The 17,377-nt window shown below is 36.6% G+C and overlaps 2 protein-coding genes across 7 annotated transcripts in view; both read right to left on the bottom strand.

Moving 5' to 3' along the window:
• nbeab (neurobeachin b) overlaps positions 1-2,703 on the bottom strand; it is a 257,230-nt gene extending 254,527 nt beyond the window's left edge. Inside the window, exon 1 of the mRNA XM_059534202.1 lies at positions 2,147-2,703. Coding sequence (XP_059390185.1) covers positions 2,147-2,413 — 267 coding nt within the window. The 5' untranslated portion in view covers positions 2,414-2,703. The remainder of the gene's footprint in view (positions 1-2,146) is intronic.
• Positions 2,704-4,632: 1,929 nt separating this feature from the next.
• LOC132123528 (stAR-related lipid transfer protein 13-like) overlaps positions 4,633-17,377 on the bottom strand; it is a 76,355-nt gene continuing 63,610 nt past the window's right edge. For all 6 annotated transcript variants that reach the window (XM_059534195.1, XM_059534196.1, XM_059534198.1 and 3 more), the window contains 13 exons: positions 15,877-15,948; positions 14,296-14,377; positions 11,944-12,007; positions 10,013-11,367; positions 9,630-9,800; positions 9,124-9,283; positions 8,586-8,784; positions 8,266-8,479; positions 7,642-7,762; positions 7,309-7,545; positions 7,001-7,218; positions 5,565-5,741; positions 4,633-5,443 (listed from right to left, as the gene is read on the bottom strand). In XM_059534195.1, coding sequence (XP_059390178.1) covers positions 5,326-5,443; positions 5,565-5,741; positions 7,001-7,218; positions 7,309-7,545; positions 7,642-7,762; positions 8,266-8,479; positions 8,586-8,784; positions 9,124-9,283; positions 9,630-9,800; positions 10,013-11,367; positions 11,944-12,007; positions 14,296-14,377; positions 15,877-15,948 — 3,188 coding nt within the window. In that variant the 3' untranslated portion in view covers positions 4,633-5,325. The remainder of the gene's footprint in view (positions 5,444-5,564; positions 5,742-7,000; positions 7,219-7,308; positions 7,546-7,641; positions 7,763-8,265; positions 8,480-8,585; positions 8,785-9,123; positions 9,284-9,629; positions 9,801-10,012; positions 11,368-11,943; positions 12,008-14,295; positions 14,378-15,876; positions 15,949-17,377) is intronic.

The raw sequence follows: 17,377 nt of genomic DNA, 5'->3' as shown, positions 1-17,377 counted from the left end.
TTACAAGTCTGACAATTCTCTCAGAATCATCAGTTAACACAAAACTTGATTTCTAGCAATTCCATGTTTATGTCTTGCAATTTTGAGTAAACATCTCACACTTCTGACTTTTCTTCTCAGAATCGGGAGTTTACAACACAGTCCTGACATTATTTCTAGCAATTCGGAGTTAAAATCTCACAATTGTGAGTTTTCATCTAGCAATTCGGACTATTTTCTCAGAATACCAAGTTTACATCTTGCCATTTTAAGTTAAGATCTCACAGTTTCGACTTGATTTCTAGCAATTCCATGTTCATATCTTGCAAACATCTCACAATTCTGACTTTCTCACTGAGTTTATATCTCTTTCAGGGGGCGTCAATTTAATGGACAAAATGATCTGTCTGTATCACATATTTTGTTTATGAAATGTTTTGGTATATTCCATTTTGTATTTTATTAATGCATAAAAACACGAAAGTCTACATATTAGTTTTTGCAGTGGTTTCAAGAATAATGAAATTGTCACTGATTTATTTTGGTATTGACCTCTGACATTTTGTTCTTGCAACAACCCAACATGCAACATGGTAAAACACAAAAAAGGTACTCTCTCTGTCGCTAAAACAGCTAACTGATTGATGAACCCTGTTTATGAAAATACATGTTGCACATGGTGGCTGAAGAACCCTTAACAAATGGTGGCTGTCAAAGCAGAAATGCATCCTGGCGTGGCATAAACAGCAGCACCTGTGAGCTCAGGAACAGACCTGTTGTCTAAATGCTGTCAGCATCGCCTCCTTGACTCACTGTGCACTGCTGTTGTGTGAGACAAACAACAGACACAAAATAACCACCTGATGCTGAGTTTTTCATTGCTGGATGAGCCTCTAGTTGCTTAATTCATATTCCTCGGGTCAGAACATCAAACTAAGAGCATCTGTCAAATCAATCAAGTTGACTGGAAAATCCCACCTAGGAGGCTAAATTTCATAATACAATTAGGTCAGTGCTGTTTGTCTGACATCTCATTACTCAGGTTATTTAGAATCACAAGTACAAAACATTTTGCAATACCAGAGTTAAAGAATAAGTAATGTTTGACCAAACACCCTGGTTCAGGACATGTGTGTTCCACGAAAGCATATTTTAACACATACTCAGCAAATACACTATTAAAGTAAGACTAAAGTGCATTACCTAAACAAGAGTCTGCCTGTTTTTACAGTCAAAGACTAAGCATAATCAAATCAAAAGATTTTCAGTGTGCAACACAACAAGAAAAATGTCACAAAACACTTGACACTTGAGCACTGACACACAAGGACAAAGTTTCATTTCCACTGCATCTTAATTGCATAGTGCTTTCAGACTAACATTGTATGCTGTGATATAAGCCTATTTATTTCCCAGATACTCCATACATAGCATATCATTTTTAAATGGAAATAATGTTGATTATGACTTTACCACTGAGAACAAAAAAGTTATATTCTGGATTGGCATGTACTAATAAAGAAGTGATAGAAAGAAAAAATTTTCCTCTAAATTTTCCTCTAAAAAAATGCTCCTCTAAATTTTGTCATTTTGTCATAAAGTGACAAATTACTCATTTAAATCTTACCCACAAATATTTCGTTTACAAAGTTAGACATATATATTTTTTAACACAATAAACTTTATCATTTTGATTAGTCAGTTTCAAATAGCTACACGAGAAAAAAATAAACTTAATAATTGTGCTGTTTATCTAGATAAGCAAACTTTTTTTAATCGTGTTTTTTTTCACCACTATTAAATTGTTTTTAACAGAAAGTCTAACATGTTTAGACAGTTTGTCATGTTTCTGAGGAAGTTTATACATTATTGATTTTTTTCAGTGTAGGACTGTTGCACAGGTTGCATATAAACTACAGAAGGACACTTGTTTGGTTGCTGTTAATAAGCATGACAGACACATGACTGTAATGAGCACATAAGAGCCCCAGCCTAATATTCACAATCTGTGCTATAATATCACAACATCATTCATTCATGGGGTTCATGCAGTGTTCATCAAAACCAACAGAACTGCCTCTCTAGAATCCACTGGATCATTCAAAGCGCCTCAAAAATGCTGTCTAGCAGTGAGTTTTGAAACCAAGCCACAAGAAGTGCTACTTACCAGATTCAACACTGTTTCCACTATATCTCTATTGCTGACCTCGCCGACTTGAATGAGACCGGTGAGAACTGCGAATTTCGTCTTGATATTCCGAATCGGGACCGAGGGGTTCATCACCCCGGCAGGCAGCACCACCGATCCGGAGCAAGACGTCATCATCATCATGTCACCGGTACCGTAGCCCGGGGCAGCGGCGGCTCCGTGCTGCCTGTGGCCGGGAGGAGGTGCTCTGTCGCCCGGCGTGGCCACCGTCTGAACGCTCGCCATATCCTATCAGCAGCGGTGTTTAAAAACAGCACTGTATCATCAAGAACAGGAGGTGTTTTAGTCAAATCAAGTTCGATGAGATATCTACGGCCACTTTAAGGGGAAACAAATCTCCTATAATGATTTTATATCCACCGGCTGTGCAGTAAGAGTCCAAACGCATGTGGGCAGATTGACTGAATAGGCTATAGCCTACTACAGGTCTGCAGGTGCTCCGCACACTGTACTTGAGCTCTTGCTTCCCTTTCTAATTTATGTTGTTCAGTGATGTCGTATGTGGGCTTGCATTACCCATCTGGGAACCGATCAAATGTTTCTCATGCTGGGAAAACGCCCTCTACAGATGAATTTCAAAAAATTATAATATCATAGAAAAGTTCTTTATTTTTTGTCTTTTAATTCAAAAAAGCAAACTTTCTTATATTCTAGATTCATAGCTCACAAGCTGAAATATTTCAAGAGTTTTTTTTTTTTTTTTTATTCTGATGGTTATGACTTACAGCTTAGGAAAATTACAAATTCAGTATCTCAAAAAAGTGGAATATTTTCTCAAAGATTAATTAAAAAAAAAAAAGATTTAGAAAACAGAAATGTTCAAGATCTCCAAAGCAGGTTTAATTATGCACTCAATACTTGGTTGGGGCTCCTTTTGCACAAAATACTGCTTCAATGTGGCGTGGCATGGAGACGATCGGCCTGTGGCACTGCTGAGGCGTTTTTGAAGCCCAGGTTGCTTTGATAGCAGCCTTCAGCTCCTCTGTATTGTTTGTCAGATGTTATTTTTTACTCTTCACAATACCCCATAGATTCTCTGTGAGGTTCAGGTCAGGCATGTTAGCTGGCCAATCAAGCACAGCAATATCATGGTCAGCAAACCACTTGGAAGCGCTTTTGGCACTGTGGACAGGTGCTAAAGTCCTGCTGCAAAATGAAATCAGCATCTTCATAAAGCTTGACAGCAAATGGAAGCATAAAGTGCTCCAAAATCTCCTGGTAGATGGCTGCATTGACTTTGGACTTGATAAAACACAATGGACCAACACCAGCAGACGTCACAGCACTCAAATCATCACTGACTTCAGAAACTTCACACTGGACTTTGGATTCTATGCCTCTCCAATCTTCCTCCAGAATCCAGACGTTGATTTCCAAATGAAATGCTAAATTTACTTTCCTATATCTCGTAGACTACTCACTGTGTCCATCTGTAATGCTGTCAGATATTTAGAAATCCATGTACATTAGTCTACAGCAACAAAATGTTGTTCATTTGTTGTAATCAGTGCACTTCATTATTATTTAAACATGCATTTAAAATTTAGATTTTTCTGTTTGTTTGTTTGTGGCTTTGTTTTCACCAATTTTAACATCAAAACAAATTCTGCGTTTAAATATCAAAGCAAAGTAAAGCTATCTCTAGAAACAGAGCAGCATTTGAAGCTTTTTTATGTTTACCAGTCAATCTGGCAGTCATTGAGAGGAAGGAAAAAGCTTTGTCATAGATAAACACTGACATCTAGTGGATAACAGAAGTGCTTCACCAGTTTCAGAACTGCAGGTTTGTGTTAAGCAAATGCTGGCGGGGAGAAAAAAAAGCACTCTTATTTTATTGTCATTGTATTACACTACAATTTAAATTTTGGGGTCAATAAAATTTTTTAATGCTTTTAAAAAAATGTATGTTATGCTCTCAAAAATGGCATTTATTGGGTCAGAAATACCAGTAATTATGTGTAATATTACAATAATATTAAAATTACAATTTATTACAATTGTGTTAGTATAATTTAAGTGTCAAGAGATCCTTCAGAAATCATTCTGAGGTGCCGATTTGGTGCTCAAGAAACATTTCTTATTATTATTGGTTAAAATTGGTTGTGCTGCTAAATATTTTTATTGAAACAATTTCTTCATGAATTGATTAATAGAAAGCTCAAAAGAACACCTTGTAAAATAGTCTTTTCAAAATAGTTTTTATTATAATATTAATGAATGCCTTTATTGTCATATTGTCACTTTTGAGGAATTTAATGCATCCTTGCTGAATAAAGGTATTAATTTCTTTAAAATATTTATAATAATAATAAATCTTACTGACTCCAAACTTTTGACCAGGTAGTGTATGATTTTGATTATAGTTATTGTATTATTGTTGTTATGAAAAACTGATTTATCAGTAATTATGTAAGAAATTAAGCATCAAATAGACAGTAAACAAATTAATATTAATTCATTTACATAGTTTAATGAAAAATCATTATCTCTTTGTCATTAATGTAATCCTGTACTATAAAAGCAGGTCTGAGAATATCAAACCCAAGTCATTTTGTCAATCCTTTAAAACAAGCAAGTAAAAATTCCACAATATCACACCCATTCATACACAAACAGAGTAACACTTTGTACCATATGAATTAAACTGATATCTGTGCAAAAGGAGACATCAGACACATGTATACATAATATTTGTACTACATGAGAATTTAAATATATATATATATATATATATATATATATATATATAGTCTATACAAGATCTGTGTGTAGACATACACAAATACAAACAAACACATACATGGACATGCAGTGCATGCATGTGCAAATATAGATTTATTTTTTAATTAAATAAAATATATGCTTCCCAGAAGCACTTAAGAGCTTAGGCGTCCTATACATTGTATAAGATCATATAAAATAATACAATAATTCATTACAATACAAATAACAATAGTTACAATAAGATAATATTAAAAATGGACAAGCTAAAGGTACATTGGTAAGTTGACGAACATTCCCATTTAGGTTTATTACCCAGACCAGGCAACTCTGCCCATTGTGCAAAAGGGCAGACATTTCTCAGGGTTTATAGAGTCACAGAACGGAGATTTCTATTTCCAGAATGAGAACAGGGCTCAAATTTTTGTTTCTGGACCCTCTGTTTGGATTGGCTGGAAGGAATTGCGAATACGAGCAGCTTCGGCGGCACAAAGGTGTCCAAATGCTTTGTTATACCAGTCCGGAGTTCTCCCTCTGAAAAAAAAAAAAGAGTACAGGACATGACATGTATGGATTTCTATGAACAATGTGGTTACAGTCAGATAATTCTATTTGTGTGTATGAGTGAGTGAGTCAGTCAGATATATTTACTCACTTCAGGTCCACTCTGCAGATGTGGGTGAGTCTGGACTTGCCAGAGCCACAGGGCTCCAGCAAGTAATTGGATTCCATAACTATAGCCCTGATGCCCCCTACAGGCGGACAGTCATCATGCTCAATAGACAGGGACACCAGAGAACACGTCCCCCGCGGCAGATCCGTCCTCCATGACCTGAGCACAAATAATCAGTGGAACTTTATAAAAAAATCGCTGTCATCTTTTATCTATGCTGTAAATCTATCCACCAATCCTATTACTTTTTTAGACCAATTCATTTTCTATAAGTTTCCAGTAATCTACTTTTGCTATGTAAGGATATTTCTGTGAGCTATATGAAATGATACAACATAACGTTACTAGTATTCTCTACACATATTACAAAAATGTAATATATATATACTGTATATATATATATATATATACAGTAGAGACCAAAAGTTTGAAAAAATTACTATTTTTAATGTTTTTGAAAGAAGTTTCTTCTGCTCATCAAGCCTGCATTTATTTGATCAAAAATACAGAAAAAACAGTAATATTGTGAAATATTATTACAACTTAAAATAATAGTTTTCTATTTGAATATACTTAAAAAAAAAAAAATGTATTCCTGTGATGCAAAGCTGAATTTTCAGCATCATTACTCCAGCCTTCATTCTAATATTCTGATTTATTATGAGTGTTGGAAACAAGTTCTGCTGTCTAATATATTTGATGAATAAAAGGTTAAAAAGAACTGCATTTATTCAAAATAAAATAAAAATTCTAATAATATATATTCTAATAATATATTTTCTTTACTATCACTTTTTATCAATTTAACACATCCTTGCTGAATAAAAGTATTGATTTTATTTAAAAAAAAGAAAGAAATAAAAATTACTGACCGCAAATTACTGACCAGTAGTGTATATTGTTATTACAAAATATTTATATTTTAAAAACATAGCTTCTTTTTTTTTTTTTTTTTTTTTTTACTTTTTATTCATCAAAGTATCCTAAAAAAGTATCACATGTTCTGAAAAAATATTAAGCAGCAGAACTGTTTCCAACTTTGATAATAAATCATCATATTAGAATAATTTCTAAAGGATCATGTGATAATGATCCTAAAAATTCAGCTTTGCATCACAGAAATAAATGATAATTTAAAGTATAATACATTTAAAAACGATTATTTTAAATTGTAATAATATATCACAATATTACATTTTTTTCTGTATTTTTGATCAAATAAATGCAGGCTTGATGAGCAGAAGAAACGTCTTTCAAAAACATAAAAAATAGTAATGTTTCCAAACTTTTGGTCTGTACTGTATATATATATGAATGTCACTTCACATTCATATATATATATATATATATACATACATATATATATATATATATACATACAGTACGACGTCATTCCCTCAGTGAACAGACAGACCCACCTGAGCACTACAAAGTCTCTGCTGCGATGAGGAGGCATACAGTTGAGGACATACTGGAACACTTCCGTTTGCCTGTCCAGGACCTCACACACTTTCCAATTCATCAGATCCACGTCCCACAGATGGCGTTCCCGAAGAACACGGTTTAGAACCACAGACGGAGGGGCTTCCACCTCCACTGAGACCCTCCAACACCGCAGAGGGTTCCCATCACCCACCTGGAGTCAAACCTCATTAGCAATTCATTAGCAATATTATCTGAATTTTCCAGTCATACCTTTAATATTAAATGAATTTTCCAGTCATACCTTCTTATAGGACAGCTCTGTGTCGCTGGTGCTCTGACAGGACACCCAGCCTTTGGCCTTTTCCCGTGTTTCTTTGAGGAGACCCTGCAGCCTGGCCTCCATGAATGCAGGCCAAGAGCCTTCATCTTCCCCCTCTTCCTCTTGATGTTGCCGCTTGCAGAGCTCCTCAATCGTGGGAGCCTGGAGCTCGGCCTCCACATAGGAGTTTCGTGATTGTGTCACCATTCCATGTGGAATCTGAAGCAAAATAAAACAATTAGTGGTCTGTATTAGGGACAACAATAAAAAATGCGAGTGCATTGTGAGTACAGTTTAGATGCATGGGTCTCTCACCTCAAATAAGTGGTTACACTCTGTGATCATGTGAACCAGGCCCTGAGTGGCAGCCAGGTTTTCATTCAGGTCCTTTTGGTCTGGCCTCCCTGTAGCATACTTTTTCTGCATCTGCATAGCTCTGTAGACAGAGTAGAAAATTCAATTCAATTCAAGTTTATTTGTATAGCGCTTTTTACGATACAAATCATTACAAAGCAACTTTGCAGGTTAGGTTTCTACAATATTTAGTAGTAGCTTATCAGTGGTGACTGTCAGTTTGTGTGCATATGACAGGAATTTTCAGAAAAATTAATACAAAACGTAGTCAGCCGGACGATGAACATTATTAACAGCAATTATTATATGATGCAATCACACTTGTAGCAATATTTGAAAATGATTTAGTTAAGATGACAATAAACTTTTCATTAAAATAAATTTCAATAACTTAAGCAATTTTATAAAAAGTTAAATCATTTTATTTAAACAATAAAATGTAATATTATTAAAATAATAAATTCAAGTCAAGTAATACATGTTTTTCCATATTTATTATTTGAAAATGTTCATTTGTTTGGAAATATAATGATGACATTTATACATTATATACGACAATAGATTATTAGTAGATATGTTATCTACCTTGGTGTAAGATTGTCCTTCTTCAGGATGTTGAGATGAAAAAGCGAAGGTGCCAGACAGACTGCAATGTTCATAGGCGTCATTTGATTCTCTTGCACTGAGGATGTGACATCACTCAGGAAGCAGAGCAGTGTTTGCAGTACCTCTCTGTTTTCATCTGACATCAGCATAATAGCCGCCTGCACAGCCTGCAAGCGCTGCTCTTTGGGCACATCTAAAAAGGAAACACAGATCGGGTGACTAAAGGAAATCTGTTTTTCTCTTTCTAAATGCATGATAATTATGTAGGAGAGGGGTTAGAATTGGGAAGTGTTTCTTACATTGGTAAATGTGGAGGAAGGTTTCACCCAGTTTGCTGGTCAGAAGTGGCTCAGGCAGATCCCTGAAGAACTGTTTGACCATGTCGGCTACATCATACGCAGACTGGTCTTCATAGCTGACATCATCTGGAGAATTCTCATTCATCTGTCTGAGAGCTTGGATACGAGACTTCACTCCTGACTTACGAAAAAGACCCACCTAGAAAAGACAATTTTAAATAGTGAATTTTCTAGGTTTTTCTAGGATGTTGAAAACAAGAAATTGTACATTAAAACTGAAAAAAAAGAACTTAAGCTGACTTAAAAGTAAATATAATATAATGTGCATATACATTATTTAGTACATTCGCATTTAAAAATATTTTTTTAGCCATTTAAAAAATGTAAACAAAAGATAATCAGACAAGGATGACTACAAAAATAGTCATCCAAAATTCCATTCCAAAAATACTTTTTTTTTTTTTTATTATGATACTGTTTTCAGATTGCCATTATATTTTTATACAGTTTTACTGTTGATTTGATGACCCTGACTAACCTGATCAAGGCATTGGCTCCTGAGGTAGCGCAAAGCCTGTTGGACACTGAGAGGTAAAGGTTGACCAAAGCGTTGCACATGCACAATCAGTGGAACCCCGAACACATTCTTATCCTTATAGTCTGGAACCTTGATCCTCTTCATAAACTTTGGCACAGACCTGAGAGATACAAAAAATATATGTGTATGGGGCTTTTATACCATGTAAGCTTCTACTTCCCTGGGGCATCTTTTATATTTTATGTTTTGGGACAGTCATCAACAGGCCAACAAGTAATAAAATTAAAACAAACAATAAACAATAATACTCTGAATGCACTGAAGTTCTCAGCACAATTTTATCACTAGCAGGGTGCATTAATGATTAGTGACCAGTAGAGGGCGAATGAATAAAGATTTATCTTATGCTAATCACAATGACCACTAGACAAGGAAGCTTTAAGCTGCAGCAAAACAGAAGCATAAATCTCATAGGATCTGATCATTTTTTTCCAACAGATTCTTACCAGGTCCAGCCATGTTTGTTGGACATGGAGTATTTCTCCATAATGGCAGTGAGACGGAGCAAGGAAAATTTCTGTAGCAGGCTAAGCTGGGCCGCAGATTGGCTGTCGATCTGGAGAGAGGCAACCGAATGGCTGAGGCGGTTGGAAATCTGGAAGCTAGGCCATCGCAAGCTAAACAAAGATAAGGGAACCATGTTAAGGATTGGGGCAAAGGAATGGCTGACTTTGAGGTGACAACCACCCAAAATAGCATTACATTACTACTACATAAAGGTTTTGATGTACATGCATTCATGTTATTTTAAACAGTCAACCAATCCTATCAAAACTTAAAGTTCTCAATGCAACACATATAGCATAGCATTGTTAGATCAGAATCTTACCGTCTTGGTCTGGTAAGTGAAGCCCCGACCCCTGAGTCTCTCCTTTCCCTCATTCCTGTGGATTCTGATTCATTAAGTGACACCCCATCCCTGTCTACATCACGGGGGGTTGCCTGACCCTCCTGCACTGAATGTCCCTCAAAATCCAATGTGATCTGACTGGATGATTGCTGGTTGCCTTTCCTTTGGCCAACAAGACCAACTCGGTCCTTCCCCAAGTTCTCACTTTTAGGCAATACATTCTTGGACCAGTGGTCCACGATCTGTTGCAGTCCATTAACATGCTGCAGAATATCATCCAAATGTGGGAAAAGGTCTTCCTTTTCCAAGTCTATGAGGTCACCGGTGCTAGCATAGAGGTGCGAGCTGGGTACATTGTCGTAAATGCTGATCCGACTGCCTCGGGTGTAGCACTGTGTGACTGATTGAGGTTCTTTGAAGCTAGGTGGATTCCGAACATCCGAGTCCATTCTTGCCGAGTGCCAGTTGATGGAGATCGCCGTTGAGGGTGAAAGACTCTCGATGGACAGAGCTTTGGGAAAGGTTCCAGGCTTGTGATCTTTAGGAATATGCACCACCAGATCCTCGTAGGAGTAGAACTCATTGCGTCGGTTCTGCTCAGCCACACGCTTACCATTGATGAGACTGGAGAACACATCCAAGTCCTCCAGGTACATCCCACTGCGCTTGTGATCAGCCCGATGGAAGTTGCGTTCCTTCATATTTGGCGTACTGACGGCACTCCCACTGGACTGGCTGCTGCTCCCTTCACTGCTAGACGGTGGCTCTGCAAGACGCATGTCTCCATTGATGATGTCCACACAGTGGAGAGTTTTCACAGCCTGTGGTTCTTGTTGGAGAACTGGGGCACTTATAGCAAGACTCCTGTTCCCTCCACCACCCATTGCTCCATGTAACTGAAAAGCTTCCATGCGCCGTAAGAACTCCTTAGCTCGTGTACGTCCTCTCTTGCCATGCTTTACAGGCAGTGAATCATAGCTCGAAAGTTCTGAAGAAAGATGGGTCACACCTAGTGATGTGTGGTCAGGCATGGCTGCAGAGTCCGAGCAAGTGCGGTGCGAACTGTCCGAGTCTTCCAGGCTATGCACAAAAACACCACCACTGCCACCGCTGCTCTCACTGCGGAGGGAAGAGATCTCCGGCTCGCTCAAGTCTGTCAGAACACTCTCACTGCTGGTCGTTGTCCGCAGGGCAGAGTTCTCCCCTGGGTTCTTGTTCTCCACGCCCCTCAGCAGGCAATCGATGTCTTGGAGCCTGGACCAGCGGCGACTGCTCCATTCAAAGGTCCATTTGTCACTGATGGCAAAGAGGTCATCTTCATCTGAATCTTCACTCTGCAGGTTAACAAGGAAATGGGTAAATATGTCTTTCTTTTTAATGCCATATCATTTACTACGTTAGCAATTCAGCACAGGACTTGAATACCATCCCAATCCTTTGAGAAAAGTCTCTTTTTTTTCCACAGTCTCTGTTTTCCTTTTTCCTTCCCCACAATCCAGAACCCCCAGAGGTAACAGTGTAGATTCACTCAAATGGGTTTTTCATGTTTTCAAAGGGCACATTCCTTCCACTGTTAAATTACATAACCAGTGTGATATAACACAGTTTCTATTCAATATCTTTAGGCGATACAAAAAGAGATAGTATGCTTTAAGAGAAAAAACCGTTATATCAATTCACACAAAGACAATGCTAGTGGCATTCTCATATATCAAGTTTACTGTGATAATAAAGTGTTGTATGGGTTTTATAGAGATAGTACATGTGGCATTTGGCACTGGTCACTATATAGCTTCTTTATAGGCATGATAACCATCCTGATTCTAGCAGCGAAACCACTATAACATTAAATCACAAGAACAATGTACGTACACTGCCATAAGGTTAAATAGAAATAATGTATCACTTACTTTTTTCTTGGGAAGGTTCACGTCAAGTTTCATAGAGGCACACTTGTTTAATGTATTCAGTCGCCTGAATAGGGAAGAAAATAGATAATAATTTAAAATCCTTTCCTTCCGACTGGCTTTATTTTGCATGGCATATACTGTGGTTATGTGGACACAATAACAGCACAGCCTTCCATGACCATTTCTAACATAATCAAGCTATAAGATTTATGTCCCTGCCATCCAACACTCAGCTCTGGTGAGCAGCTAACCTAATTAAGCACAATAATTGGCCAATGTCCTACTCTCTCTTGTGGTCGCTTGCTTTTAATTGGCGAAAGCTTGCTAGCTGCAGTTGTCATGGTTTTCAATGGCCCTCGAGCAACTAATGTGCTGTTGATTCCAGCTGCCACATAGTCACTCCTCCAGGTTTGAGAGGCCTGTTTTTCCCCTCACATTCACAAAACCCAACAAATACCATAAGCGCTTGCTTCTCTTTGAATCCGTTCCCAAAACCTTCTGAAAATAGGTCTTTCTCTTTCAGTCACCTGCGTGGTCTGTCAAATATGAATAATGATTTTGGGATGAAAGTAAAGCAGCTTTCTGAGCTTTTGACAAAGTCGTGGGCTCAAGCTTCTCCTTGAACAAGTCTGTTTGAATCACAGAGCACTAGTTTCAGTTACAACTGTTCACAATAAAGGAATCGAAGAAACACTGGAACATATCAATATTTCCAATAAAAAGTAAAAGAAATAACAGCATCCCTTCCTGATCTGAAAGCATTGGAGGAAGATTTATTAAAAGCTATTAATGCTGTAAAGGGAATACAGATCATATGGAAAATACAACAACACATTGCGTGCCACAAACATGCATGGAAACCAAGCTGATGTTTGTTATTTAATAATCATGACATTTTATGACTCTTTATATTGTTCAGTGGTCTGTGTGTGTGCCATAACAGCAAAGACTCCAGATATAAAACAGAACAAAGTCATAACGTAGAGAACAAGCCCCAGTCAATGGACAACATAACGTTTAAACAATCCGCTAAAGAACATCTGACAATACTTGTTACAGTAAGTTAGGACATCATTATAGTTTTAACGTTGTTTTCATTCATTACATTAAAATTATTTTTTAAGAAGTGTCATTGTTGGCATGTTAGTTTTTATTATGGAAAATTTTGTATTAGGAATTTCACTGGTATTGGTATTAAGCACTGTATTTTTGGTAACACGAGAACTCTACATTTGGCAAAAGATTACAAAAGTTATAATAATACTTTGATGACTTTCTGACAATTTATGTATTAAATGCTGCTTAATTTTTTTAATGTGTCTTCATCAGCAAATTGTACATGGGAAAGTGTCAAAGAAAGCTTAAAGACTGAGCATTGTCACTGGTGCTTGAAAACATCCACCACTAACGAACTCCTCTGTGCTCTTACTGGGCATGTCGTGCTGGAATTGTTTACTGAGTTGTTCTCCTCCGGGGCCTGTAGAAAAGTGAGAAGTCAGGGGGAGAGGTGGGAATGTCGGACATTGTTTCCCACACACCAGTAAACAGGTTTGGAATTTCGATGAGTTGCTTAAGGGTTGTTTGGAGTCACAGTAGACCTTCTTGAGTACGCCCCTCTTTGCCCCCAATGCTCTCCTACCGGGGCAGTCTCCAAGGCAACCAAAGTCACTGGAGGGCTCTTTTCATCTTAATTTGGGAATTCAAATTCAGTGTCTAAACGAGAAAAAGCTAACTCATTGAGAACATTCTGTACTTTATTTCTGGGAAAACATAATGAGTGTAATTTACAAACTTTATTGAGTTAGTTGTTGCTTTAATCTTGACATGATTTACTTCTGAATTACAAGAAGATTAACATGACAGAACCTACACCAGATTAGAGCTTAATAGATGCATTGCACAATGACAGATCCCAAAAGTAGTTTTTTCTTTTATTGCTATTTTCGTTATTGATGACAATAATGGTTGTAGAGCTGAATGAAATCCTGCAATCGATGATTAGTTAAAAATCATAAAATTGTCCTAAGCAATGAGAGCAAGTTCTAAAAGTGCATTTATTTCTTCTTTTTTATTGCTGTCGTTGTGTATTGCATCTATTAAGCTTAAGTCTGGTGTAGTTTCTCTCATGTAAGGCAGAAGTAAATAATGTCCTGATTAAAGCAACAACAGACTCAATAAAGTTTGTAAATTGCATTCATTATATTTCCCCAGTACAGAGTGTTCTCAATTAGTTAGTTTTCTTCTTGATTAGACACTGATTTCCAGGTGTTTGTTAGGTTCTACAAAGATTTGGCTACCGTTGTGGAATTGTTTAGAAAGCACAGAAAACACCAAACACGCCACAGTCCTTACCGACATAGAGGTTCCACAAGGTCTTTATCCAAGAAGTCATGGTCTTTCTTCACAGGAGAGATGTCAATTGGAAATTGAGAATCTGTAAAGAAACAGAGGCATATTCCATTTCAACAATCAAGTTCATTACAGACAAACACTGGAAAAAACAGATGTCTTTTAGGGAGCTTAATAATTTCCCTCTGATTCATTAATAGGCCAATCTTGCATGTTCACAGTGAACACAGAGGAATCCAGGCGCCCACACACTTAAAAAACCCTGACAACACATTCTTTCCAGAGCAATAGCCAAGGTGAAGAGAGTAGCTAACTTGTTTTAGACTTCCAGATGCTAATAAAGTGAGACAGGGTTTGCCCCCCCAAAAACTGAGCTTTGCTTTGAGAAGCCATTACGTCTTCCACTGATTATGGTGTCCAAATTATGTAACGGGGTGACTGGATCCAGACCCTGCTGAAGCTGACATACCACTAGTACAATTAAATGTTTCATCATATTTTTTGCTTTTTTGGAATGATACAGAAGTGAAAACACAGTTTCAAAGAGAGGCACAGTGTTCTGGTTTTAAAATGCTGGAAATTCCAATACAACACTAATGAAGAGATGCATTATGAGTATATTCTGTTCTCCGCAATGACGCCGTATGAGACGACAATGACATATTAATTTAAAAAATGAACAAAGAATGGGTTGTATAACAGGATGCCATTTTTCTTATATAATAAGATTCAAATTCAATTTTTGTCAAAAATTTAGATATAAAAATGCTAAATATTAAAAAGGTTAATAATAATTTGTTTAAAATTATTGTCTATTTTACTACAAAAAAAACAATGTTGTAAATACTTGCTATTATATTTACATATACACCATTTATTATATTAATTATATTATATTATATTATATTATATTATATTATATTATATTATATTATATTATATTATATTATATTATATTATATTATATTATATTATATTATATTATATTATATTATATTATATTCAGATGTGGAAATGTACTTAGGAAATGGCTAGGAAATGAAAAATATACATCCCAGAAAAGAAAAATAGAGTGTTCTCAAACTATAATCCAAAGACTAACACTCCAAGATCAAAAGAGTTTGTCAAAGGCAAGTGAAAACGGCAGTTTTTTGGGGGCAAGTTTATTCCCATGACCTCTGTCTCTCTTTGAAGATGTCATACTCTAGATTTTTCAAGCGGTTCCTCTTAACTAAAACCAGTTTTACAGATGACCCGTACATTTCGGATGAAAATATCAGATATGGGGGTATGAAAGTCTAAGTAAATGAGATCTTTTTGAGGTGGTATGAAAGTTTACACATCCCACCACAGGGCAAATGAATGGGCTAAATCCAGTTTAACATTATGAGGTCTGGTAGACATTAAAGTGCCAATTAACACGAGTCTGTCTCTAACGACACCGGAAACAAGATCCCACATTTAAAGCTTGTGTTTGCCCTAAATCAGGCCGAATTTGTGAGCTGGCTTACATCATATGATTGTTTATGTTATGTATATGTTTATGTTATGTTATGAATGTATTAATATGTAGTGAAGCGTTACCTTCAAAGAGCTGGGCGTACTGGGGGAATCCTGCCGCTCGTAGCCAGTCACAAGCTTCCTTTGCCTCGATTTCTGCAACACACAAAAAGTTTGTATCATAAAAAATATCTATCTATTCAATATATATATATATATGTATAAAGACAAAGAAGAAACTAATTTAGAGAGCCCGATTTCATGGGTCGTTTTGAACTTTGAGATCATAATGACCACATAATGACAAAGTAAGGCATCTTTCTTAAATGTCTCTCTAAAACAATGCACTTCATATTCACATCGATTTGTTTGTGTAAAATAAAAATATCCACAATCCTGTGTATTTCAGTATTTTAATATACTCTCAAGCTAGGGAAAATCAACTTGTGTTTGATTCCAATTAACTGTTTATTTTTAAAATTATAGGATTTCTTGATGCAAAAAAATAAATCAGCTAATTTTTCACAGAAATTTGTTATATTTATGTTTAATGTGTGTATAATTGTCTACAACTGCAGTGTGAAAGACAAAATGTTTGACTTTGGAAACTTGCTGCATCCTAGTAAGGACACAGTGTACCACTCGAATATTGTTTCATAGACAGTTATCTTCAAAACTATTTTTAGAAGCGCTTGTGTGCTCTTGGACAGGAAGAACGGGAGGGACGGAGAGAGAGAGAGAGAGAGAGAGAAACAGTGACGAGGTATTACATAACATAATCAGTTCTGTGTGATTTAATTATGTTTCCTTTCCTGCCACTGCATGAACAAGGTTATTCTTGTAGGTCAGGAACCAGCTAGGTTATAAGATAATCACACAGTCCTGTGAGCCTGTAAAGTCTGCTCATAATCCTACGTGATAAAAATCAGGACAGCTCAAGATCTTCAGGATCAAGAGATCAGTTACATTTTGGCAACAGAATCTAGTTCATATAATCAAAGACTTTTACGTGACACGTCCCAGCAGACGTCAGCTGACGCAGAGCTTATGGAGGGTTAACAATGCACAAGAATGTCTGAAGCTTTAAGTGATCAGCTCTGGAGTAAAGCTAGGAAACTGCATGATTAATATCATCTGAGAGCATGGAACATTCATAAATATATTGATTTGTGGGGCTGCTGAGCAAAACAACTGGTTTAGAGTTGACCAAAAAGGTCAAAGACCGCCTGGTCATTAAAACACAAGAGTGTATCCCACTTTCGCAAAAGTTTCCTTGTCTACTGAGAAAAAGCACCTCATTAATCTCACGTTCCCTCAAAAGATCTCAGTAAGGTCTCAAACTGTGCTCAGATCAAACAGTTCAACCAGCTATCGAGTTCCATCTAATAATACCATCTAATAATAAGTCACATTCGGTTTAATTACAATGTACTTGTTTAGCACTTTTCACAATAAAAAAAACACAACTTAGAAAGAAAATAGCCTTGAAATCCCCAGCGATCAAGCCAAAAATTCCCTAAGAAGTTTAGATAAGATGAGAAAGAAACAGGGAGGAATTAAGAATAAAAATCAGCAAGTTTAAACA

Source organism: Carassius carassius, chromosome 41 (genome assembly GCF_963082965.1).
Source record: "Carassius carassius chromosome 41, fCarCar2.1, whole genome shotgun sequence".
NCBI classification, from domain to species: domain Eukaryota; kingdom Metazoa; phylum Chordata; class Actinopteri; order Cypriniformes; family Cyprinidae; genus Carassius; species Carassius carassius.
The sequence above is the reverse complement of the archived record's forward strand: the minus strand, read 5'-3'. Positions and strand labels throughout refer to the sequence as shown.